Raw genomic sequence first — 27,096 nt, forward strand, 5'->3', positions numbered from 1 at the left:
CTGCACGGAAACCTTGAAATAAAATCCTGTTAAGCCCTCTGCGTTTCTCTCAGGAGTGTAGTTAAAACCATGCTGAGTATGGACATGATTATGCACCGCCACAGGTCCTACGGCATGGCCCAGCTTTGACTTCCAGCAGGAAACAAGCTCAGGAGTTCAATTAGGGCAATTCTCAGTTTGGCTTGGAGATTAGCAGACGATGTAATGCAACCAAACAGAGGGGAAAACTGCTGTTAAAATGAAGAACACTTTTTAATCAGACATCTGTGACACTATATTTGATTTTAAAGATTACAAGATCACAGCCAAAATGTATCATAATTAAGAGACTAAGAAATTAAATGCATTCCAAGTAGGAGCATCCTGCATTACATATTGCTTTGCATTCACCATTTAGTTTGTCAAAAGCTGATGTTGGAAGAGAGCCATACAGAAAAGTCTCTGAGATCCAGAGGTCTGGAGGACTCAGGCATAATCCAGTCTACAAACAGCCCAGCCAACAGAGGAGACGGATCCGTTTGCTTTGTGGATGAGCAGAAAGAACATGGAGAGATACTTTTCACACTGGGCTGAGCAGACACAATTAGACTCTTGTTCTGAGAGGAGGGAGAGGGCATCTGTTTCGGTATACAGACAGAATACATGAGCCATCTTCAGTGTGATCAGAACAGAGGATGCTCCAGAAGAACACACAGAATCAATGTTCAGAGTGAGCGCTTTTGAATGTTAGAGGAAATGCACTAATCCAAGTACACAAGAGAAAAGGTATTTCCGCATTTCCATTGCAGTTAATGGCTCCAGGGATTTTAAGCCTCATGTTCTTAGCCTTGGAAAGGCTGACAAAAAAATGAGAATTCAAAAACAATAATCCCTCAAGATAGGTCAGGTGTTCAATGTTACAAATTCTTATAATCCATAAACTTTACCTGGGCAACAATGTCTTTGAATCTTACAGTATCTAACAACAGGAAGCCCATTTTGCAGCTGTAAGGAACACGATACAAGCCCCCTTGACTCTGCATGTTTCAACTCTTGTCCTCAATGTGCCTTTGGACTCAGCAATCATTTGAGATGTGGGGAATGTGATTTCTAAAGATGACATGATAAATTGGATTAATCTTGGAAGCAACTTTTTAGTGCAATGGCTGGCAGATCACACTAATAATTACAATTTATTGCTTGTGGAAAATGGGGTGAGAATTAAAAACCTCTGTGGTATGCATAACGCATTGGTTGATGAAAGACAGGCAAGGATTTGGCTCGTCAACGCACTATTAAACTTTCTCATAAAAAAAAAAAACCTTTTGAGAACTGACCAAATGAGCAATTGATTTTGGGATAGGTCTAAAGTGGTTATTCTTCTAGATTGTATGCAGCCCGTGAGAGGACATATGGATCTTTTGTATGTTGGACACTATTGTCTAACCATATTTCCAATCAGCAACATAGCAAGATTAGACTATGCAAAAGTTTTTGTACAAACCATCATGCGGTCTATCATTTTCTATAAAAATTCATCCATTTCACAAACTTAAAATTCATTTAAATATTTGGCAGACACTTTTATCCCAGTCTAGTCCTGGGGAGAAAAGAAAATAGATACATTCTCTGGAATAATCTTCATTAGTTTCAGAAAAGCTACTCCTTTATTTTCTCTTGACTGCAATCCATGGATTCCATCTGCCACAATAAAGAAATAAACTGGGCCTTGATTGATTTGTAGTTGTAATTACTGTGGCATTGTTTTGTTAATAGCTTTATTTATTTATTTTTGTGCTTTCCAACCACATCTACTGCTGCTATCACAAGAAATTGCCCTTAAAGGTCAAAGACTCTAGCCCCCAAGGGTGAATCAAATGTCCAAGATTACATAGAAATAAGAGACTGATTGCTTCTCAATGACATCTCAAAATCTGCTCCTGAAAACAATGTACTGTGATGGATCTGCAGTCCATGAACGAAGGGGTTAAAGAATGGCTACAAATCATCGACAGGCTACAGGGGGCCAAAGCAACTGTGAAAAGAATGAACTCATTTTATATATAAATAAATATAAAAATAAAAGGTATTAAGAAGTGAACACATTAATCATTAACTACCTTTGACTCAGTGGGAGAGTAGGGAAAACGAAGTGGTGTAAAAAGTGGTGAACCACACTAAGATTGTTACCCTTAGTTTTGAAAAAAAATAAATACTACTAATAAAATACTGTAAAATGCTTTAATATATTACAATATAATACGAAAACACTTCTCTGATGGTAAATTGATTATTGGAGCTCCTACTGGGCATTACTCATCATCTAGGTAAAAGATATTAGGGCATAGCTAAAGAACACATACAGTGAAGAACCAGTAATTGCCCTCTTGACAAACCATAAAAGGATAACACTGCCATCTTGTGGACATCATTTAAAATACACTAGCTAATTGAGGTTAAAATGTAAACGCTGTTTCTTTTCAAATCATTTTATTTATTTTAGTCAAATATATATGAATGCCTTCATTCCTTCATGAGGAGGGCTTCTGGGAGAAATGTTTACAGAAAAATCTATTCATCTAAATAAAACTGCAAACAAATCAACCACTGTAACACGCATAATGATACAGGGAAAGAACATTTTAGTTTGTGCCATGGGATGACATTTTGACAACATAACACAACCATCATAATTCAGTGTGATAAAACATGGTTCTTGTTTATCCAATGCATTTTAGAGGATTTACATGATTTGAAGTTCCTGAAGATATTAGGAAATTTCAAAAAAGTCTGATGTGAAAGCATCCATTCAGACTTTTTCTTTGTGACGATTCAGTTATGTAGGGTATTTACATTAAAGGCACAAAGCAGTAAAGCACCCCAAAGGGCATCTTTTTTTCTTCTTTCTCTTTTTGTTTTTTTTTGGCAAGACATTGGTCCCAACTGGCAGTCCGCTTTATCCATGCCACTTATGTAAAAGGAAAAAAAACAATAAAACCATAAAGTGATTATCCTTAAAAGTACACAGGTCTAATTAATTTTTCTAATTAAAAAAGCGTACTGAAACCTACAGTCAGATGGGATCTACAATTTAGAAAATACAGTGAGCTGTTCTGAAGATTCAGCAGTGTATGACATTCTAATGGAGACCTTGTTTGGGGGCAGTTAAGGTCAGACTTCTACAGAGGATACAGCTCAGATGTTATCTTTCCCTGTCTGAAGCTACTCTGCATACTGGAGCAGGACAGGACTGCCAGAAGCCTGAGAATTGTTGAAATGTTGGGAAAAGACTGGATGTCAGAAGTTTTGAGAGTGCCAATAATGGTGTCGGGCAGGTATTGGTGAGATGCAATAGGGCCTTGCCACCTGTCCCACCACCTCTGCAGCTCAGCCTGGAGGGAGTCTGGGTCAGGCAGGTCCTCCTGGAAAACCTTGACAAACTCAATATCCTTGCAGCATCCTTCCACTTTGGACATGACATAAGGCACAACCTGCAAGCAGCGAAGAGCAGACAGAATATCCTGGGAGAGCCCTTCCACTTCAGCAATACAGTGCTCAATGGTCCTTTTACTGATGTCCTCTCTGTAGTGCACATTCACGGGTGGCTGTAGTGAAAGATACATTGTGGCCTGCAGCTTTGAAGCCAATGCAAATGCCTCTTGAAACCAGATTTGATGGTGAGAGTCAATACGGTTCTTAAGTTCACTGAGAGAGGACAGGAAATCAGGCTGGCTGTTAACAGCTTGATACACATCATATGAATTTCCCTGAAGACTCTGGCATAGGTTTTTGGTGAGGCTCAAGATGTTTTTCATGATCACAATGGTCAAGATGAAATCAAAGTTTTGGATGGTGGAAAGGAAGCTCTGAGCCTGTGTTGCATTTGCCTCATTGTCATGGTCACCCTTCATTTCATTCAAACAAAGGATGATGGCTTCTAGAATGTCTGTAGAATGTTCCAGAATCTCATGACTCATTGCCCATTGATTGCTGCTTAGCTTGGCTTTCAGCTCATTGGCCTTTTCATCCTGTTGAAACAAATGTACAACAGCTTTCTCTAGCCTTACCCGTCGCTGAACATCATCAGAGAACCACCTTAACAGCTGCTCCAAGCACTCAAAACTATGCATTATCTCTCTTAGGGAGGATGCACTTGCTGTCAAAGCCTTCAGAGTAAGAGGGTTTAGGACACCGAAAGCATGAGAAAGTCTCTGGGAAAGCAAAGCTGAAGCCTGTCTCATCTGAGAGCCTGAAGCACTGGGTCTTGCCAAAGTCTGACCTCTACAGAATGCCAAGTTTAAACCCCACTTTTCAGAGAGAACAAAGGTCAGAGTATCCACAAATGAAGTAATGTTTTTGACAAGGGGGATAAAGGCTAATATATTTTCACACTGATCATCTTGTTTGTCAAGGTAGTGTATTCCTACAGGGATGTATGCTTGGCCATCAATTTCCAACTCTTCTTCAATCACTATGGTAAAGTACTTTATGCCACACAGTTCTTTGAGTAATTCCTCTCGGGCAGCAGTATCATAGAGGGTCAAAACTCTTTGTGCAGGACCAGTGCCATCCAGGGTAGCTACTTTGTTGGCACCATCCTGTACCGTTGTTTTACACTGGTCTGTGCCTTCTATTTCTGGTGCTGAGGAATGATCAGTAATATCATGTGGCAAGGACTGATCATTAATATCATGTGAAGCAGGTATGGAATGGTCAGTAATAGAGGGCAGATCAGGGTCAGCATGTACTGCTGCAGTTTCTGAGTCATTTGGAGCTGCTAAACTGAACTGTTCTGTGCCATGTTTTGCAGCTACTTTAGGCTGGTCAGGGCGAGCCTGATCAATTCCACTTAGATTCCCTGGTACAATCTGATCAGTTCCATCCTGACTAAGTGACACAAACTGATCAGGTACACTCTGATTATATGTACTTGAAAGACTAGTTCCAACTCTAGCTTTAACTACAGTCTGATCATTTTCACAGCATTCATCTGCCATGGGCTGATCAGTTACACTTTGATTCCATGATATCATTTGACCAGCTCCACCTAGACCTTCTACTGTGGGCTGATGAGTTGCAACTTGGTCTCTTACTGACTGGTCATTTCCAGACTCATCAACTACCATGAGCTGATCGGATCCACACTGATTATCTGATACCAACTGACCAGTTCCACCTCCATTCACTAATTCAGTTTCTGTCTGACCAGCTTCATTTTGACCCTCTACTATAAACTGATCAGTTTCAACTTGACCAACTGCCACAAACTGATCAGGTACACTTTGATCTCCTGTTACTGACTGACCAGTTCCATTTTGCTCAGCTGTTACAGACTGGTCATTTTCAGAGTCATCAACTACCATCAGCTGATAAGATCCAATTTGATAATCTGATACCAAGTGACTAGCACTTTCATTTGCCAACCCAATTTCTGTCTGGCCAGCCTCATTTTGACCCTCTACTATAGAATGATCAGTGTCAACTTCAACTGCCATAAAGGGAAGAGCAATATGTTGATCTATTACTGACTGACAGGTTCCACTTTGATCAGCGGTTAGAAACTGATCATTTCCAGAGTCAACTACCATGAGCTGCTCAGATCCACTTTGACCCCCTGATACTAACTGACCAGTTCCACCTTCGTTTGCTAATCCGATTTCTGTCTGACCAGCATTTTCTTGACTCTTTACTATAGAACAATCAGTTTTAACTTCACCAACTGCCACAAATAGATCAGCTACACTTTGATCTCCTGTTACTGAATTATCAATTTTATTTTGATCTGCTGTTACGCACTGATCATTTCCAGAGTCAACTACCATGAGCTGCTCAGAACCACTTTGATCCCCTGATACTGAGTGACCAGTTCCACCTTCGTTTGCTAATCCGATTTCTGTCTGACCAACATTTTCTTGACCCTTTACTATAGAACGATCAGTTTCAACTTCAAGTGCCATGAATAGATCAGCAAAATTTTTCTCTCCTCTTATTGACTGACCAATTCGATTTTGATCTGCTGTTATGGACTGATCACTTCCAGAGTCAACTACCATGATCTGCTCAGATCCACTTTGATCCCCTGATACTATCTGACCAGTTCTACCTTCATTTGCTAATCCCATTTCTGTCAGACCAGCCTTTTCTTGACTCTCTACTATAGTATGATTGGTTTCAACTTCAACTGCCATAAATTGAACAGCTACACACTGAACTCCTGTTACTGACTGACCAATTCTACTTTGATCTGCTGTTATGGACTGATCACTTCCAGAGTCAACTTCCATGAGCTGATCAGATCCACCCTGATCCTCTGATATTAATGGAGCAGTTCCACCTTCATTTGCTAATCCTATTTCTGTCAAACCAGCCTTTTCTTGACTCTCTACTACAGAATTATCAGTTTCAACTTGACCTACTACTATGAACTGATCAGCTATACTCTGATCTCCTGTTACTGACTGACCAGTTCCATTTTGATTTGTTGTTACAGACTGAACATTTCCAGAGTCAACAACTACAATGAGCGGATCAGATCCACCTTGCTCCCCTGATACTAATTTATCAACTGCACCTACATTTGCTAAATCCGTTTCTGACTGATCAGTCTCAGTTTCATGCTCTACTATAGAATAAACAGTTTTATCTAGACCAACTGTCATGAACTGATCAGTAACAATCTGATCTGCTGTTACAGACTGATCATTTGAAGTGTCAACAAACATAAGCTGCTCAGATTCATTTTGATCCTCTGATACTAACCGACTAGCTTCATCTTCATTTGCGGTTTCTGTCTGATCAGCCTCAACCTGACATGCAACTACTGAATGTTCAGTTTCCACTTGGCCAACTGCCACGAACTGATCAGCTACACTTTTATCTCCAGTTACTGATTGGCCAGTTCCATATTTATCTGCTAAAATGGACTGATCCTTTTTAGAGTCATCGACTGCCACAAGTTGATCAGATCCAATTTGAGCCCATGTTACCAACTTAGCATTCCCCCCTTCATCTCCTAACCCAGTTACTATCTGACAAACTTCATTCTGACCTTCTAATACAGACTGACCAGTTTCAACTTGACCAACTGTTAACTGCTCAGCTACACTTTGTTCAGTTGCTGGTTGATCAGTTCCACCCTGATCTGCTGCAACAGACTGATAATCTCCACTCTGATCAACTTCCATAACCTGATCACTTTCGCTTTGATACCCTGACACCACCTGATCATTTATGCCATGACCAACTGCCGAGAGCTGAACAGATGCATTTTGATCCCCTGATCCCAACGGGCCAGTTCCACCTTCATGTGCCAACCCTGTTACAGTGTGACAACCTTCATCTTGGCCTTCTACTAAAGACTGATCAGTTTTAACTTGCCCAGCTTCCATGAATGAATCTGGTACTATTTGTTCCCTTATTGCTGGCTGGTCAGTTTCACCTTGATCTGGTGCTACAAACTGTTCATTTCCACTCTCATCAACTTCCATGGGTTGATCGGTTTCATTTTGATAGACTGATACTAACTGACCAGTTCTAACTTGCAGTTCCATTTCAGACTTCTCAATTCTACCTTGACCCACAGCCATTAACTGATTAGATGCACTTTGATCTTCTCTTAATGTCAGACCAATTCCACATTGATCAAGTACATCAGACCCATCATTTACATCTTGAACTGCCATCAGTTCACCAGTTCTATCTTGTTCAACTGCTTTGGATTGCTTAGTGGCATCTTGGATGGATTCTGTTGGTTGGTGAGGTGTGCTGATTATTAGTGAGCTGCAAGCATGGATGACCTGAAGTGCAGTTGTGTGTTTATCAGAGCTGTCAAGTGTTAAAGATGACTGTTGCTCAGGTGTAGTTATGACAGATGTATCTTTAGCCAATTCTATACAAGTAGAGCCATTGGTTTCCATTGAAATTTCCTCTGAAGCAGCGGAGTTAACTTCTAAAAGAAAGAATGAAACATGTTTATGTAAGGAAAAAAAATATAGAACTATCTACAGGTATTCATAACAATGTCCCTTAGTTATTGTTAATAGTTTTCATTCAATATTAAACATTTAATTGTTGAAAATTACTGACCAATAACAGCATCCTTTGCCACCTGTGGACAATCAGAACCATTTGTATCCTCAGTGATCTCTTGTGGAGCCATGGCAATCACCTCTAAAGATGGATAGGAAAGAGTGTTAGAATACAATCAAACAGCTTAGTTCCACCTCTAAAGATAACATTATTGCTATCAATTACGATTACAATACATTGAGGGCCCATTTGTGCCATTCAAAATGCAACAGAACAAACAAATGACATATCAACAATTAATCAATTAAGAAATGTTTCTAGATGTATTAATGTCAATTTTCATACATTTTCATAATAAATGTTGCTGAAAATATAGATCAAATAATCGTTAACCTCAATACCACAAAACGCACATGGAGGACTCCAAATAATGCGTACACGTAGCCTACTGTTTAAACAATTTAAATTAATACACTTAAGAAATGCAAGTATTGGGGGGCCTGGGTAGCTCAGTGGTAAAAGACGCTGGCTATCACCCCTGGAGTTCGCTAATTCGAATCCCAGGGCGTGCTGAGTGACTCCAGCCAGGTCTCCTAAGCAACCAAATTGGCCCGGTTGCTAGGGAGGGCAGAGTCACATGGGGTAACCTCCTAGTGATCGCTATAATGTGGTTCGTTCTCGGTGGGTGCATGGTGAGTTGAGCATGGTTGCCGCGGTGGATGGCGTGAAGCCTCCAGACGCGCTATGTCTCCGTGGCAACAAGCCACGTGATAAGATGTGCGGGTTGACGATCTCAGATGCGGAGACAACTGGGATTCGTCCTCCGCCACCCGGACTGAGGCGAATCACTACACGACCACGAGGACTTAAAAAGCACATTGGGAATTAGGCATTCCAAATTGGGAGAAAAAGTATTAGCATTTTCCAATTAAAATATTCTTAGTTCAGTGCACATTAATACATTTAGTCTACATTTAGTATGAACCTGAAAATTGTTTAATTACTGTTAATTAATTACCGTTGTATAGCTTGTATAGAAGATTGCTACTGGAGTTCATAAAAACTTCACGTTGTGGATCGTGGGATCTTTCATACCTTTTGACTTATTTTTTTATATTTGAAATTAAGTCAAATCCAAACATGCAGCATAAACACAGTACATAACATACCGCTTCTCTGCTGAGATGTCAGGTGAATGTGCCCTCACGGTGATCACTGACGTAATTGTAGGGACTCAACAGTGCTTATTCTCATGCTGTACTTTAACACTATCACAGTGTATGCAGAAAACAATGTTCATCTATAGAGAAACGCTCCGTGATTGATTACACTGAAACTGCTTCATCTTTATAAAAGAGAAAGTGAAGGATGCGCATCTGTTTCTTATTCTGTGTTGAGGACAAGACAGCACGCAAGTGGTAGTGCGCCCTCTAGCAGCGGATTACTGTATAGACAGTCTTAACAACTTCTGTCATGATTACTGAATGCATTTGTGCTGAAATTAAGCGAGGATTGATAAGCTTAATCGATCACATTATTAACAAATAATTTTACCATTCGTGATAAAAGGTAATACAAGTGATGGATTTACTTACCACTTTCCATTCTCAGGTGATTGGCTCTTGCTTTTACCTATATATATATATAAAAATAAAATAGAAATTAAAATAGAACTGGGCAATTTTTTGTTCTTAGTTTATTAGTTGTATTAATATTAATGTTGAGGAATGTTCGCAACATGTATGGCTTGTGACTTAAACTTTTTTGAACTTACATTTTTTGCAAGGGATGTACTGAAAACGGTTTACTGGAAAGAATTTTACCATACCTGAGCAAGAAATTGATGACTCTCTGGATCACTCTCCATGCATTTCTCAATCACCTCATCCAGGCTCTGGAGTATCTGGCGATGCATAAGAAGCACAACAGCATCGCTCTTACTACCCCTACTGAAGATACCATCTCTGACTAAAGTCCTCAAGGAGTTCAGAGTGGTCTTCATAAGATCGCACTCCATGCTAATGCTAGGTAACACAGCCACTAGCTTAAGAAGTGTTGCAACATTTGGAAGATTTTTGGCTTCATTGTGGAGCAATGTCTCAGAGATGGAGGTGGGAGGAGAAACATCTTGATACTTTTCCCTCCATAATGTGGCCCAGGTGTTAATGTCTTCCTCAGCTGTTTCTGGTTCAGGGAGATCACTCATGTAGATGGTGTGCAATTTATCGGTGGATTCTGGGAGAATGGGTAGAGGGTTACAGGTCGGCAGCAGGGACAACACCTTTAGAGCTTTCAGGTGATTCTCTGAGAAATTGAACTTCATTTCTTCAATCAAACTATTAAGAACTGGTAAGCTCACTGTTTCCTTGTAGAACACTTCAGGTGACTTGTAGCCACTGACAGATTCTGGATATGATAGCGATCCTGTGACCTTAGTAGCCAGTTCCACTGCCTCCTCAAACCAAGTAGAATGCACTGCACTCGCATTTTCCAACATCTTGCTTAGAGAATCTATTATTGGCACAATTTTCTCAAGCTCGCAGATAATATCAGCAGGGTTTCCACAGCGAAACACAGTGCTGCAGTTCCTCAAGGGAGCACAGGCGTTCTTCAAAATCACTAAGGGAATTACAAAATCAGCCTGCCTGATAGCTGTGGACAGGGTCTGAGCATGCAGCGACATATTGCTACTCCATGATCCACTGGGATTTGTGGTCACTAAATCCAAGCAGTTCAAGGCTCCCTCCAGCATGTCCACCAGAATATCAAAGAAGTCTTCTCTCTTCTTCCATCTGGACAAGCAGGTCTCTGGGATCTCTGCAAGTGCTTCACGCGGGGTATTTAGAAGCCCATCCATGGTTTTGGCAAGCTCACTCTCTAGTCTAGGTGACTGGTCAAAAAACTGTAACACATCCTCAGCTATGTCTAGAACCTTTGTGATGGAGGCATTCTGTAGGCTTAAAGCCAGCCAGTAGGCAAGTCCACAAGACTCACTTGGTGTGTTCACAGCTAACGGATAGCTCTCTAGAAAGTCCATGGCCATCTTCCTAAGACTTTGGCTCCCTGTACCCATGCACATGATGGACTGGCCACGACAGCAGCCCATCTGAAGTCCCCATTCATCCTCAAGAGTGGCTGACAGGGCCTTTGCTTGCAAATTTACATCAGAACTTTCATCAAAGGGCAGAAAACCTATGAGCTCCACTTTGGGAATGCAGTCATTCACATATCTAACAAAGACTGGTAGGAACTTGGCCTCACCCACTGAGATAGCTCTATCAATGATGATGGAAAAGAAAGGGGAGTCCTGAACTTCAGTGAGGATCGTTTCTCTTATGGCTTTCACAATGTTTTGCAGCATTTCCCCCTCTGAAAACAACTTCCCTTCTTCCTGAACCCAATGACATGATGAAAGCTTCTGAACAACATCATCTTGCTCTTGTTTACTGAGGTCGATCAATGAGCAGTTTCTCCTTGCAACCATAGCTGCCTGTTTGAAGACTTTTACAAAGTTCTGAATGTTGTTTGCAGGCTCAACAGAATGGCAATTCTTATCCACAGTCTGCTCCTCTACATCAGGTTTTTTGTTTTGCTCCTCAGTCACCACTTCAACTGAGTTTTCAGACTGTTGCTGTGTCTCTATGCACTCTGCTGCCTCTTGGACGATTCCTTCAAGAAGGAAGAGTAAACATTAGTTCTGACAATGGATGTGGCACTTAAAATGAAACACAAATATTTCTAACATTTAAGATTGACAGTTTTAAAAAAGACAGTTTTATTGTTAAATAAAACCTGGACTCCACTGCAAGGCCAGTTCCAAACAATGACATACCTTTGATTGCCATCTGTGAATTCATCACTTGTTTCCTGGAGTCTCTGTCCTGCAAAAAGAATTACTGTGTAAGAACAATAATGACAAATACATAAACTAACAATTGATATGAAGCAAATTTATACCTAAAATAATAATAATAAAAAGATCAATCTGCAGTGTTCTCCCTGTTGAAACATTTGCCAAGATATACAACTTGATAGTAGTAGTACTGTTAAAGGAATATTCCACATTCAAAACAAGTTAAGCTCGACAGCATTTGTGGCATAAAATTGATTACCACAAAATCATTTTGACTCATGCCTCCTTTAAAAAAATAAATAAATAAAAATATTGGGTTACAGTGAGTCACTTACAACGGAAGTGAACGGGAGCAAATTTGTTTGTTAAAATACTCACTTTTTCAAAAGTATAGCCACAAGACAAAGGATATGCGTGTAAAAATGAGTAACGCTTACTAACCTTTTCTGTGTAAAGTTATAGCCAATTTTACAACTTCGATGCCATGATGCAATGTCAACAAACCCTAAACTGACTAAAAATTACAATTTAAACAACTTTACATCTCAAATAATGAGATTTAACAGAAGAATTTTATAAAATTATAAGCTTCACATTTCTGCCTTTAAACCCTCCAAAAATTGGATCCATTCACTTCCATTCTAGGTGCCTCACTGTAACCTCAGTTTTTGCTTTAAAGAAAAGGAGGGGTGAGTCTAAATACATTTTTGTTCTAATCAACATAATGCCACAAACACTGTCGATTGAGCTTAACTTGTATTGAACCTGGAACATTCCTTTAATAACACATCCCAATCTTTAACACAATTATTACATTTTACAAACCTGTACAGTGTCCCTGACCTCTACTCCATCTTCTTGATTGTCATCTGCAATGGTGGCAAAGTGAGCATTAATGATTTGATTTGATGATACCATATATTGTCAGCTTAGGATAATATAAACATTACTGTTAAGCATATTTCTGCAAATTCCACTGATAAATTCCATTAATACTGCAATTTACCATGAAACATTTTCTTTAAACTTTCAGACATTTTTTTCCCCAAGAGATGAACTTTAAGTTTCAGCTACATTAAAATGACAGAATAATTCAGATGTTAGTTATTACACTTAAAAAAGAATACACAAAAAAGATTGGATGACATACCCTCTATTTTTATTTCAGCAGTCCTCACTAAAGTTTTGGATTCTTTGTCCTGTGTGAGTAAAAATAACATTAGAAACACCTCTGGAAAGCAAATGAAACATTTCAAAACTGATTTAAATATGGATCCTTACCAGGCATATGCCCTCTAGAGTCTTTGGGGTGACCCTTAAGCATTGAGCAACCATCCTGTCTAGGTCTCTGTTGAAGTCTGTGCCCACCTGAAGCATGGCTAAACAAGGTGATCTGTCCTTACGCGAGGTGTTTCTCAAGTAGTCTTGATACATTGTATGCCGCTTCACATCGCCGCAGTATTCCAGAGCAGTGCTTGGCAACACGCACATAATCTTCAGCAACGTATTGATGTTTACAAAATACTGCATGAGTGGTAGGCGCAAAGTCTGGAAAATGGTCTCTGGTATGGTTAAACTAACCACTTTTGTTTTCCACTTAACTTTCCAGCAGCTGAGCTCAGTGAAAAAGTTGTCAGGATCCGGAAGGTCACCGACGTACAATGGAGGTTTTGACTTGAGAGTTTCAAAAACATAGCTCATCGTAACAGAGCTCGGGACCAGGGACAAAAGATTTAGCGCCTCCTTGTGGTCATCAGAGAAATAGTCCTTCACCATGTTTATGAGGTGATCAACTAAAGGGACACTAGTTGTGTCTTTGTAGTACGTACCTGGCTTCAAGAGGCTGTCCCTTGGAACTGTCACACTATCAGGCAATTTAACCTGCACACCCATATTTTGTGCAAAAGCACAAGCTTCATCAAACCAGTTTTGATGAAAAACCTTGATGTTGGTCTTCACCCGGTTGAGCGTGGCCACAATGCCACTGATCTGGCAGAGCTGTGAGGCAGCACTAAAATGGTCTTTCTGTAGTGCTGCACTAAGTTCTCTAGTGAAGGACGAGGCATTTTTCAGTGTAACCATTGCCACGATGAAGTCAAAGTCCCGAATGAACTGAATCAGTCTCTTGGCTCGGTTGGATACTGCCAAACTCCATTTTTGTGGCATGCCGTTACTAATATTTTCGAGACACACTGCCAAAGGCTCTAGAATCTGAGAAAAGACTTCATACGAGTCATGCTTCTCCAGCCAAGAGGAGCAGAATTTTCCTTGAAGCTCATGGATTTTCTCATAGCTCTCTCTCAGGCCTATGGCTAAGACTTCATCTAATTGTTTCTCAAGGGCAGGAGTGCTGCGGAAAAATGACACTATCTCCTCTAATGTATCTATGGCTCTGACGATTGCGGCGACAGGAACGGACCTTGACCACCAAGTATTGAAAGAGTAACATGAGCAGTGTGTGCATATAGCAAGTGGATACTTCTCCTGTATTTTGCATGCAAAGGCTTTGAGCTTGTAGGACACTTCACCTGAGCCAAGGTAAGCTTGACCCCTACAGTAGCTTAAATCCAGATGCCACTCTTTAGTTATGACATCAAAAAGTCGTTCACACATGTCCTCTGTGTCCAGAGTCACCTCGACAAATCCCATAAGCTCAAGGCGCATGACATCAAAACTATCAACAAATCTGAGGAACATGGGTAAGTAGTCGGTCTCTCCAAGCTTGACAACACGGTCAATAAAAAGGGAGAAGAATGCATTTCCAACCTCTGAAAGAATTCTTTCCCTGACAACATCCTCACACACTTTAAGGACTTCATTAATCTCAGATTTGGTCACGTATTCCACTTCTTGATCTTGATCACCATGGGATTGTCTGCTTTGCCTGCAATAGGCTGCAGTGACAGCAGCCTGTAATGCAGATTTCAAAGCTTCTTTATCAGTTTCTGCACATTCAGGCAGTTTCTGTCTCTCAGTTTCCATATTTAAAGTCATCTCTCTTGGTTCTTCCATATCTTCTTTAGTAGTGTCATTTGCACTGGTTTCTGGAACTGTATGGGTGTTGGAGTAAAACAAAATAAAACAAAAAGTCATCAACACACCTGCTTATAATTAAATATTAATTTCAATTCAAGTTAAAGGGACTGTTTATCCAAAAATTTACATTTTGTCATCATTTACTTACAAAACCCAAATGACTTTCTTCTGTGGATCACAAAAGAATGTCCAGCAGAATGACACCAATCACTTTCATTGTATGGAAGAAAAAAAAAAAAAAAAGATGCAATGAAAGTCAATGGTGACTGACACTAAAATTCTGCCAAACGTTTCATTTTGTCTTCCACGGTAGAAAGTCATGTGTTTAGAAAAATATCAGAGTAAATGACCGAATTGTTATTTTTGGCTTACTATCCCTTTTATTAATGTTGTAGTTGTGAATATCAGACGACTTTTAAAGAGAAAAGGTCACAGGTAAAGGAAGTTTTACCTGATGGCTGCACTTCCATCACTTCATCCTAATGACAAACGAGACAGTAAGAAAGGTTAGAAGACAGTTTGAGTTTGATTTTGCCATTGCTTATCTCCAGAAATTCAAAAACACATAAGGATTATAAAAATACATTTACCTCACGCAATTGCTCCAGGATTTCCGGATATTTCTTAACATACGCCTCCACCATTTCCTCAATGCTGAAGTGAACATCTTGATTCACATAAACAAAGGCCATATTGCACAGTCTCTTTTCTGCTGGTACCTCCTTCATATAAGAGCGATACCTGTCAAGCACCATCTCATACTGCCCATACACATCTGCTTCAGCTCTGATACATGGAATGGTACCCAGCACCCTCAACAGGCTCTGTATATTTGGGTAAAAGCCTATATCTGGGATCTTGAGGGTAGCATATACATTGGTGGGAAGAATCCGTCGCTTGCTAGCATGCCTCCATTTCACTTCCCAACAGCCCAGCTCATCATAAAAGGAGTCAGGTCGAGCCAAGTTATTCAGGTTAGCATCAGCAACTTTGTCTTTGCGGATGCTAAAATTGTGGTCAGCCATGTACGATGGCACCAATGACAACCATCTGAGGATTCTTATCATTTCAGGACCTAGGACTCTTTTGACTTCATCAACAAGGTATTGCAAGACCAACTTGCTCAGTGCTTCCCTGTAGTAATCCTCCAATGAGGACTGGGCTTTCTCTGCATCTTCACCATTTGTCACCAAATCTACTGGCAGACTGACCGGCACACCCAACTTTTTAGCCCTGCACACTGCATCAGAGAACCACTTCCTATGAAAAATGGCGATCTCCTGCATATGTTTGGTGAGAAGCTTTAAGGCGTTGGAGATTGTGTATTGTAAAGTGCTGCTGACACTGATTATTCCCCTGAGACTGGGGTTCAGGATGCTTACACAGCACAATGTGCTCTTCAAGACCACAAGAGTAATAATGAAGTTAAAATTCTTTAGCTTCTCTTTAAGCTTTAGAAGTGCTTCAACGGTTTCTGCGTCTACATCTGAAAGGGCACTGGTGCACATCTCTCCAATGCTGTTCAAAACGGGCTCCAAGATTTCAAGCATTGTCTGGAAAGCATCGGTGCCATATTCCCAATGGTTATGGCAAGCATCCTTGACTCTGTCCACCTCACCTTTGATGTGGCCATATGAAGCAGTGATCTTGGCCTCAAGCTTCTTCGCCAGAGTTTCAGACTGCCTAATAACAGCGGCGACCTCCTCAACAGTACCAACAACCTCTTGAATTGAAAGGATAGGTATGGAGCGAATCAACCACACATTGAAGGCGTAAGGGTCAGAGGGGGCTAACACCACCTGTGGAAAATCCCGCAGCATCCTGCAGGCGAGTTCCTTCAACTTAAGACACATGCTACCGGTTGACAGGTATGTGAACCCGCGGCAGTGCTCCATTCGCAGGCCCCACTTATTGCGGATCTCAGATATAAGCATGAGAAAAAGATTGTCAGAGTCAATGTCACAGGGAAGGAATCCCATAAGGTGCTTTTGTGGGAAGCCTACACCTGTCATTGAGCGTACAAACACAGGGATCTGGTCCTGGCCCTCAGTGTTTATCTTGTCTTCGAGAAGTATGGAGAAAAAGCGCGCAAGGCGCAATCCATTGCGAATCTCTTCACGCATAACATCCTCTCCTAAGGTGAGCACTTCTCTCCGGTCAATCTTCTCTGCACATATGGCATTGACAGAGAGTGGTCCAGCTGGGTCTTTTCCCAGTGGTTTGGCAGAGTTGAGAGCTGGATTGTTGCAGATGCTGAAACCAGTTAAAGCTAAAGTCTCCTTGAAGTAGTCTTTCAAAGTTTCCTTGGCTTTGGAAATAGCAGGATCCTCCTTCTCTGATTCATCATGTAAAGGAGGATTTTGCGTTTCGATGTTCTCAACAGGGTCACTCTCAACATTAACTTCAGCTTCTGCTGTTATTTCAGAGAGCTTTGAGTTATCTGTGGTACCTTAAAAAGTAGAACACACACACACACAAAAAGTAAATCTTATTTTTTTGAGCTTGTGTAATTACAAAAGAAGAGAGAATCATAAATGCTGAATGACAATCCATTATTACCTTTAGTTTTCTTTGTGACAACCGTCTCCTCTTCGGTCTGAAAATAAAATCACATTTTCTTACATTTATGATCATATGTGTTTGTAATACACACTCTCATGCCTGTTTCACACAAGTGGCGCTGCAGCTTAACTACAGTCAGAACATTTACATAACTAGTAATAATTGAGCTACAGCAGGTTCTCTTTCTTTTTGCGTAGTCGAGCTACAGTCTTTTTCAGTCTCTCCAAGTATGCATGACACAATGCACAACTTACTATTTGAAGGAAAGATGTCAGCTGAGAAAATGTTAAATACCAACATGTTTTAGATGCTGGAAGAAGCCTAGCTACAATCACATTATCAGGGTCTGTTAAAAAAATTAACTGGCATGATTTCAAACTAAACATTTTAAAAAGATGAATTATTGTTTTAATCTGAAATCGAACTTTTAGGGTGTTCGGACCTGTACCTTGCTTGATCTGTTCTAAAACAGGGGCTAAAATTTTTACAAAGTTGCATTTTCTTCATGGTTTGGTTCGTTCCCACAAGGGAATATGTCTAAACGGACCAATAAATGTCACGTGTGCATGCAGTCTACTCATTGGTCAGAATGTTTGTGCACTGTTCCGGGATCTAGCTCATACATCGATATACTGGTTAAAATGATTTACCTGTAAAAATGTGTCAACAGGTACAAATATTCAAGTATTGTTTATGTCATGATTATGCAAAATGTTTCTGCATGGTACAAAACATGCATTCCAGTCAGAGGTTGTGCTGTAAAATGAGATGTAAAATGTTTATGATTTTTATTTTGTTTTTATCCATCATTAGTTGCTTTTGGTTTATTGCTGCATTAAAGAGGACCTGTCCTCATGGTCATGGAGCTCTCTCTCCCCCTCTCATGCCCGCAAACAAACACATACACATGCACACAGAAAGAGTGAACCCACGTTTTTATCTGTCAAAAAGTTGCTGATGCCATCCTACCGGTATCTGTCGCTACCCAAAAGAGAGAAGCGATCGTACTAAAATTACCTCAGGAATTATTAAACAACTCCCATTTTAAACGAGCAACTATATCTAATAGTCACCAAAAGGCTATAACCTCATTTTGATGATGAATTACAGTGACCAGCTGACCTACAGATTTCTTCTTCGCAGATCCATCAGGTATTTTCATGGTTTTATAGGGATATTGTTTGATTCATTGGTCCGTTGGATTGGATTGCATTCTCACCACAAGTGAACCAATCCAGACTTAATTTGCAATCAGAGGTGGTCTCGGACTGATTGTTTTGGAGCAGATCCGAGTGCAATTGCTGTGTTCATATATGCCTAAACGAACCACACACTAACAGCATTTCTGATGCATACCCAAACATTCTGAGTTACCAAATCGAGTCATAGCCATTTTAAAATGGTTATTTTTTTGTTGCTTCATAAAAGCTTATATTGCAAAAGACTGCATTGATAAATGGGTGTACAGTACATTGCTGAATTAGGTGCACTATGCACAGCAAAAACAGGCTTTGCACCAACACACTGCAACCTATTAATATGGTTTGCTAAATTAATGCATAAATTAACAGCCATAACCACTTTTAGTTTTGTTCTTGCTGAGAAAAAATTTATTTCTATTTTGCACACCCTTCAGCCACCTGAACAGAAACACCACAAGTAACAGACCCGTGTCATGTTCACAGTGCCATTCTTTACAACAACAACAAAAAATAATCTATAATAATAACTTAATCTAACGCTGTTAATTTCTCTGTTAGGCTATTCATCACATTTTGGTTTTGTTTTATAGACCATGCATTGCTGTTATTATTATCATCTAGTAGTAATAGACCTAGTTCTTAAGACCCAAACATCCTGAAAGACAGAAAATTGTGGGCTTTTTTTTGGAAACTATATTTTTGCAGTTGAATGAATAAACTTGAAATCTCTGTACTGCTATTGTACTGGAATGCAGTCCTTGCCTGAAGAATTAATTAGCGCTGCATATTTCAGCACTTGAGTTCTCTCAGCTTCAGTTCCAAACTGGAAATCAATGAATATGCGGATGGACTCCAGATGTTACCAATACATTTAGTTGTGATTCAAGAAATCTCTATTTTTCCTACATATTTTTTAATCTGTCTTCTGCATTTTTTTTTTTTTTTGCATAGGAGTAACATCAGAACATCAGCACAGGCGCACACACAAAGCTGAGAGTGGCATTGGCAAATACCATATTGATAAGACTACAATTTTAAAAAACATTTTAATCTATTAAATTAAAAAAACATTATTATAAGCTATTTTGCATCTAAACATGATGTGTTAATCAAATACTCACTTTCTCTCTTGTTCTTTTTCTGCTGCTGTTTTGAGCCATCTCCTCGTTGGTTGTAAAGTCAAATAAAGTAGGAACTGCATCCTCCTTCAAAATGGACTTAAGGGCGCTCTTAAATCAAACAAAGAGGTTTTACACATTCCTAGTTAACAGTAATCACTTAACCTTGTTCCTATACACAACTCTTATAATTGGTAGTAATACTATCCACTATTATTATTAGCAACAATGTACAACAGGGGTTTATGCATCTTTAGGAGTGGGGTAAACTGTGCCACTTTTTTGTTGTCCTCTAGACAGAGGTAAAACTTATATACCAATTATGTGTCTGCTATAAAACTAACACTGAATAATTTAAATATTACAATATTACAAGTATAAAAAAGCTTGCACCATATTAGCAGGGTCAAGTTGTGTTTTGTTAAAGGGTAAGTTGAATCATTGGAGAATGCATAAACTAAAACTAAACAACCATTAAGGTTGCATGCAGGGAAATTAATGAAATATGAAATACTGCTCTCTCCATGCAGTTACCCAGACTTTGTGAAGCTTAGGTAGCTTTTTCTATACATAACTTCATGGGGGAGAATCCTTGATCATTTACTTAGAAAAGCAGGTTTGTTTTTGCCAGCACTCCCTCCAAATCTTTGTAGAAATTTGGCCCCTAATTAAAATTTTCTAACATGACAATACAATATCCTGCATTTGGGTGGAAAGTTCAGTAAAGACACTGGAATACCACGCAGAAACCATTTTAGGAAAATGCACCAATAAATTCTTCAAGGATAACCTTTAGCCAAAAAATTTAACAAAATAGTCTATGATATAAATTTGGACCTGGATAAATTCGCTTTGACAACTAGATTTGCTTTGAATATTTTACGTTCATGTAGAAAATGTACTTTAAAAAACATCTTTCTATCACAAACAGCTGGATTTAATGGGCTCTTGCTAAAAATATTGTGGCATGACAAAATGTGTGCAGTTTCCTATGTTAAAGGAATAGCACACCAAAAAATAAATTCTCTCATAATTTTCTCACCCTAGATGTGTATGACTTTCTCTCTTCTGCAGAACACAAATGAAGATTTTAGAAGAATATTTCAGCACCGTAGGCCCATACAATGCAAATGAAAGGTGATCAAAATGTTGAAGCTCCAAAAAGCGCAAAGGCAGTATAAAAGTAATCCATATGATTCCAGTGGTTGAATCAATTTTTTAAGCGATTCAATCAGTTTCAGGTGAGAACAGAACAAAATATAACTTTTTCACCATAAATCTGGGTCTGTTCTCACCCAAAACCGATTAGATCGCTTCAGAAGACATGGATTAAACCACTGGATTAATATTGATAAATTTTATGCTACCTTTGTGCTTTTTGGTGCTTCAACATTTTGGTCAAAATTCACTTGCATTGTATGGACCAGAGGTGCCCAAAGATTTTCCTATAAAGGGCCAAAAATCAAACTTGATTGAGGGCAGTGGGCCAAATGTAAACGTTGCATATATCAAACTGTTATTTTAAAATTAAATATTAATACTGCAAAACACACAGAACTCTAAAATTAAAATCATTAAGCGTCCTATACATGCACAATGCACATAATTGATTTAAATATAATTTTTATGGATGTTGGGTCTCTCTCATTTGTGAGTCACTTTGGATAAAATGTCTGCTAAACGACTAAATGCAAGCGCTATCTTAAAACATGGTTACTGTCTCTTTAAGAACAGTGCGTCTCCTCACATTGAACACACTGTTCAGTTTTGGAGAGATGAAGATACAATGCCATGACGTAATACTATCAAGTAGGATATTGTTTTGTGACAAAGAAGAAATTAAATATATTTCTTATCATAGACCTAGGCTACAGATTGTCCTGGATTACACTCAGTATTACCATTTATTGAGACTGCCAAATGTAATAGGATTATTTAATTAAACAATGCTGTAAAATATTTTTGTGTAGTTAATGCATTTAGCCTGCTTACTTTTATTTGACATTAAAACTGAATTTCCTGTTGTGATATCAAAAACCTGAATTGTGCTTTTGCTTCTTTTCTTAAGAAGCAATGGATTAAGGCTGAATGCATTACATTATGAAAGGAAATAAAAGCTACGAAGCACATTTCTGCTAATTAAAAAATTGAGAGGTCTATTCATTTAATTGACTCCAAAATATGATTAAGAACCTGCCGAAATATGGCATTGTATCTTACAGTTATTAAAAAAAAAACTTGCAGCTATCCGTTTTTAGGCAGATAGTTGCAAGTAAATGAGATATCCTCACGTTTGACAAACGAATTACAGTATGATGCACACCCCAAAACGGGTTTTAGTCAGAATATGATGATGAAATATGAAGAACTAGTTTACTGCATTAGCATTTTGTCTAGCTGGCAGTGCAGAAAAGGGATTTTTGAGAGTACTGGACTGTTCTCTTATAGTGCTTGTCGTAATGTTGAGGATGTCTTCCATGTAATGCACAGCATTGAGATTGCCTGCAATGACAACAAGCTCAGTCCGATGATGCTGTGACACACCGCCCCAGACCATGATCGACCCTCAACCTCCAAATCGATCCTGCTCCAGAGTACAGGCCTCGGTGTAACGCTCATTCCTTCGACGATAAACACGAGTCCAACCATTACCCCTGGTGAGAAAAAAAACGCGACTCGTCAGTGAAGAGCACTTTTGCCAGTCCTGTCTGGTCCAGTGAAGGTGGGTTTGTGCCCACAGGCGACATTGTTGCCGATGATGTCTGGTAAGAACCTGCCTTACAACAGGCCTACAAGCCCTCAGTCCAGCCTCTCTCAGCCTATTGCGGACAGTCTGAGCACTGATGGAGGGATTGTGCGTTCCTGGTGTAACTCAGGCAGTTGTTGTTGCCATCCTGTACCTGTCCCGCAGGTGTGATATTTGGATGTACCGATTCTGTGCAGGTGTTGTTCCTCGTGGTCTGCCACTGCGAGTATGATCAGCTGTCCTTCCTGTCTCCCTGTAGCACTGTCTTAGGGGTCTCACAGTACAGACATTGCAATTTATTGCCTTGGCCACATCTGCAGTCCTCATGCCTCCATGCAGCATGCCTAAGGCACGTTCATGCAGATGAGAAGGTCCCTGGGCATCTTTCTTTTGGTGTTTTTCAGAGTCAGTAGAAAGGCCTCTTTAGTGTCCTAAGTTTTTACAACTGTGACCATAATTGCCTACCATCTGTAAGCTGTTAGTGTCTTAACGACCGTTCCACAGGTGCATGTTCATTAATTGTTTTTGGTTCATTGAACAAGTATGGAAAACATTGTTTAAACCATTTACAATAAAGATCTGTGAAGTTATTTGGATTTTTACATAATTATCTTTAAAATACAGTGTCCTGAAAAAGGGACGTTTCTTTTTTTTTTTGCTGAGTTTATATATACACACAGTAGTGGCCAAAAATATTAGCAAAGGCGGCTGTGAAAAAAATCTGCATTGTTTATCCTTTTGATCTTTCATTCAAAACATTCACAAAAACCTAACCTTTAATTGAAGTAAAACAATTGAAAGAGGGGAAATATCTCATTATTAAATAAATATTTTTCTCCAAAACATGTTGGCCAAAATTACTGACACCACTAGAAATATAACTGAAGTATATTCCCATTCATATTTTACATTTTTTAGTGCACCTGGGTGACTAGGAACATGAAATTGTTCAGCCATGACTTCCTGTTTCACAGGGGTATAAATATGAAGTAACACACAGGCCAAATTCCCTTAGGCTGTGTCTCGTTTGGAAGGATGCATCCTCCGGAGGTCACATTTCTCGGCCGCATACGTCATCAAGGCTGTCTTGTTTCAGAAAAGCAAGTAGAACACTTCGAATGCAGCCTTCGAATGCGACCACCTTTCACGCGAATTCAGAGGATGCATGAGGTGTATCCTTCGTGGGCACTCACAACCCACAATTCTTTGCTTGAACGGAAATGTCTAAAAACAATTACGCCAATTTACCCGTAAACATGATGTTCAAACGCAAGGAATGTTAATTCCCAAGTTGAAGTACCTCAGTAGATGGGTGCAGAGTATATAATATGTATTATTATATAATTAAAATAAAGTATTAGACTAAAAGTACAACTGCAAAATCTATTTTCTCTTTACATCATTATAACTCTCGTAAAATGTACCTCATACATTAACTTCCAGAGGGACTTTGTTCCCTTCTCAAAGCGCTCGCGCTTGTTAAAGAGTGGCGTGCTGTCATAGCAACCATGTTACGTTCCGTTGTCCTACGAAGGCCGTCTCGTTTAAACGAGATTTGTTTAAAGGAGAACACTCAGTATACTGCAGCCTTCAAAGGACATGTCCTACCTAGCATGCAGCCTTCCAAACGAGACACAGCCTTTATCATCAATCACAGTGGGTTAGACTAAAGAATATAGTTCTGATGTGCGGCAAAAGGTTGTTGAGCTTCACAAAATGGGAAGTGGCTATATGAAAATAGCCAAAGCATTGAAAATACCAATTTCCACCATCAGGGCAATAATTAAGAAATGCCAATCAACTGAAGATGTTAAGAACTGGCCTGGAAAAGGACATGTTTCTATATTGTCTCCACGCACAGTGAGGAGGATGGTTCAAGTGGCCAAAGAATCTCCAAGGATCACAGCTGGAGAATTGCAGAAATTAGTTCATCATCAATCAGACATCACCACAAGTTATTTGGGAGGGTTTCAAGAAAAAAAGCCTCTGCTCTCATCCAACAACAAACTCAAGCGTCTTCAGTTTGCCAGACACTACTGGAACTTAAAATGTGACTGGGTTCTATGGTCATATGAGAAAAGATTTTTGGCAGCAAACATCAGAGATGGGTTTGGCGCACACAGAGATGAAGTACCCAGTGCCCATGGTTAAATGTGGTGCTGCATCTTGAATGTTGTAGGGCTGTTTTTCTGCCAGAGGTCCTGGACATCTTGTTCAGATACATGGTATCACGGACTCTATCAAATACCAACAGATAAAAAAAATCAAAACCTGGCTGCCTCTGCCAGAAAGCTTACAATGGGCCCTGGTTGGATCTTCCAGCAGGACAATGATCCAAAACAAACATCAAAATCAACAAAAAATGGTTCACTGACCACAAAATCAAGGTTCTGCCATAGCCATCCCAGTCCCCTGACCACCCCATAGAAAATGTGTGGGGTGAACTGAAGAGGAGAGTCCACTAACATGGACCTCTGAGTTTGAAGGATCTGTGGAGATGTATGGAGGAATGGTCTCAGATCCCTTGTCAGGTATTCTCCAACCTCATTAGGCATTATAAGAGCTGTTATCTTGGCAAAGGGGGTTGCAAAAAGTATTGAATAAAAGGGTGCCAATAATTATGAACAAAATTATGAGGAAAAAATTATGTTTTACTTCAATTAAAGGTTAGATTTTTGTGAATTTTTTGAATGAAAGATCATTTTTCACAGCCTTTGCACATATTTACCAAGGGTGCCAATATTTTTGGCCACTACTGTGTGTGAGTGTGTATATATATTTATTTCTATTTTTTTTCCTCTTGTCATCTATGGCAAGGCGGACCAAATCAAAGGTCATCACGGGCCAACTACAGAGCAGAGATATTAGTCTAAACATCTTTGTGTTCCGCAGAAGTCAGTCACATCTGGGATGGCATGAGTGTGAGTAAATGAGACAATTTTGATTTTTGGGTGAACTATTCCTTTAAGGCTACACAGCTTACCCACTGACACAGTTTACCCCACAATATCCCCTATGAAATAAATTTAATTTAATTTGTTTTGTTTGAATATCTAGTCAGAACACACTAATACCAAATACATATTACCAGGTAAAGCTTTTCAAATATATATAATAATAATAATAATAATAATAATGTTAAACAGAAAATGCACACCAAACCATACACACTTACTTGTTGGCATATCATTGACGTCTCAAAATGTTTAGAGCACAATTTATAGTTCCTGTGTAAAAATTCAGGTGTTTTGCTTTCCAGATCTGGTCTGCGGCAGTTTCCTATCCATTGTTTACATCTAAAGATAAAAATGTGGTTACTGCAGTAGTGCAAAACCAAAAGTGATGTGCTATCTGTAATAAAACCTTAACTAATTGTTTTATAAATCACGGGGGGAAATCATTCACATATACTAGATAAATAGCCCAATAACCTGTTTGGCACCCAGAGCAAAGCACGGCCATCAATGTACGTAGTACAGAATGTATTCTGAGGGAATTAAATTCCTGCCATTTTGGGAAGGGTCTGATGATGGCGAACGTGTACTGGATTCATATGCTTACAGTAACATCTATAAAAGTTACAAAAATCACATTGAAGAAACGCTAAAAATTATTTTATAACTGCCAACTTCAAAAAACCTCCACAACGTTGCATACCCAGATTAATTAAATTCCACATTAAACATAGGCTTGCGAAAAGGGGTGCCATGCACTCAATGAATCGTTGCAAAAGGGGGGCTGAAGCTAACCAGCTAACAAATAATGCTAATTTGCTTACCCTGGCCTTAAGTAAGGCTAGAAATAAAAACAGTAAAACATTACAATGGCATTTACTCCCAAAACAATCTGCACTCACCGGTCCGGGTCCAGCGGGAACCTGAAGAAGGAAACGTTAGACTGGTCGGTACTCGGATTGCAGTTTGCTGCAGCACAGAAGTCGGGCATTTTGGACTCAATCAAAAGGAACACTGCATTGCACGAATCCTTCAGCGCAACGGGAAAGCTTCGAATCGCAAAAAAAAAAAAAAAAAAATATCGTTACATAGATGGTACACTTTCGAAAGCTCGACTGCTAGTTTGTATCGTCGCGTGCATTCTATTGGAACTTGCTCGAGGCCGAAATGTTGCAACTACAAAATCTAATCAACAACCAGGAAGAACACCTATGTGGAGCGGAAACAGATACTTAGACTAAACTGAGGATCGATCCACCCCCCCGCAAATTACTCAATCACCATCTTTAGTTCATTTTCTCACACACACTCAGTATTAGCCAGTAATGTAAACGCTGTGTTACTGCTGGTATTAAAGTCCGAGAACTCCAACCAAATTGTTCCCTTTCTCCACGAGGCGCCAAGGTTGTTTTTTGTTTTACCCACATGAACAATTGAGGTCACACCTCTTGAATAACATAGGTATGGTATGGAAATAACCATATCATACCTATTATGATGAGAAAAACATATTTTAAGATTATTATCACTTATTTAGGTAGGTGTAGGAACATATGTAGTAGTTTAATGTGTTATATTTTAATGCAGCAATGACATGCAAATGCCTTAGGATGATAAA

General features: G+C 39.5%; 1 protein-coding gene across 2 annotated transcripts; it reads right to left on the minus strand.

Moving 5' to 3' along the window:
• On the minus strand, window positions 1-26,882 carry LOC127432896 (uncharacterized). 2 transcript variants are annotated; one of them, XM_051684406.1, is made up of 15 exons: window positions 26,381-26,882; window positions 25,700-25,820; window positions 19,782-19,889; window positions 17,456-17,492; window positions 15,487-17,345; window positions 15,348-15,375; window positions 13,142-14,910; window positions 13,011-13,059; window positions 12,686-12,729; window positions 11,840-11,888; window positions 9,836-11,676; window positions 9,603-9,639; window positions 8,065-8,148; window positions 5,852-7,927; window positions 1-5,617 (listed from the first exon to the last, which is right to left on the minus strand). In XM_051684406.1, exons 1-15 carry the CDS (start codon window positions 26,467-26,469, stop codon window positions 3,159-3,161), a joined length of 10,650 nt encoding a protein of 3,549 aa, XP_051540366.1. In that variant the 5' UTR covers window positions 26,470-26,882; the 3' UTR covers window positions 1-3,158. The 2 variants fall into 2 exon arrangements, with proteins under 2 accessions (XP_051540366.1, XP_051540365.1); XM_051684405.1 differs by having other exon boundaries at window positions 2-7,927.
• Between the last annotated feature and the right edge of the window lie 214 nt (window positions 26,883-27,096).

The sequence above is a fragment of the Myxocyprinus asiaticus genome, chromosome 42 (assembly GCF_019703515.2).
Source record: "Myxocyprinus asiaticus isolate MX2 ecotype Aquarium Trade chromosome 42, UBuf_Myxa_2, whole genome shotgun sequence".
NCBI classification, from domain to species: Eukaryota; Metazoa; Chordata; class Actinopteri; order Cypriniformes; family Catostomidae; genus Myxocyprinus; species Myxocyprinus asiaticus.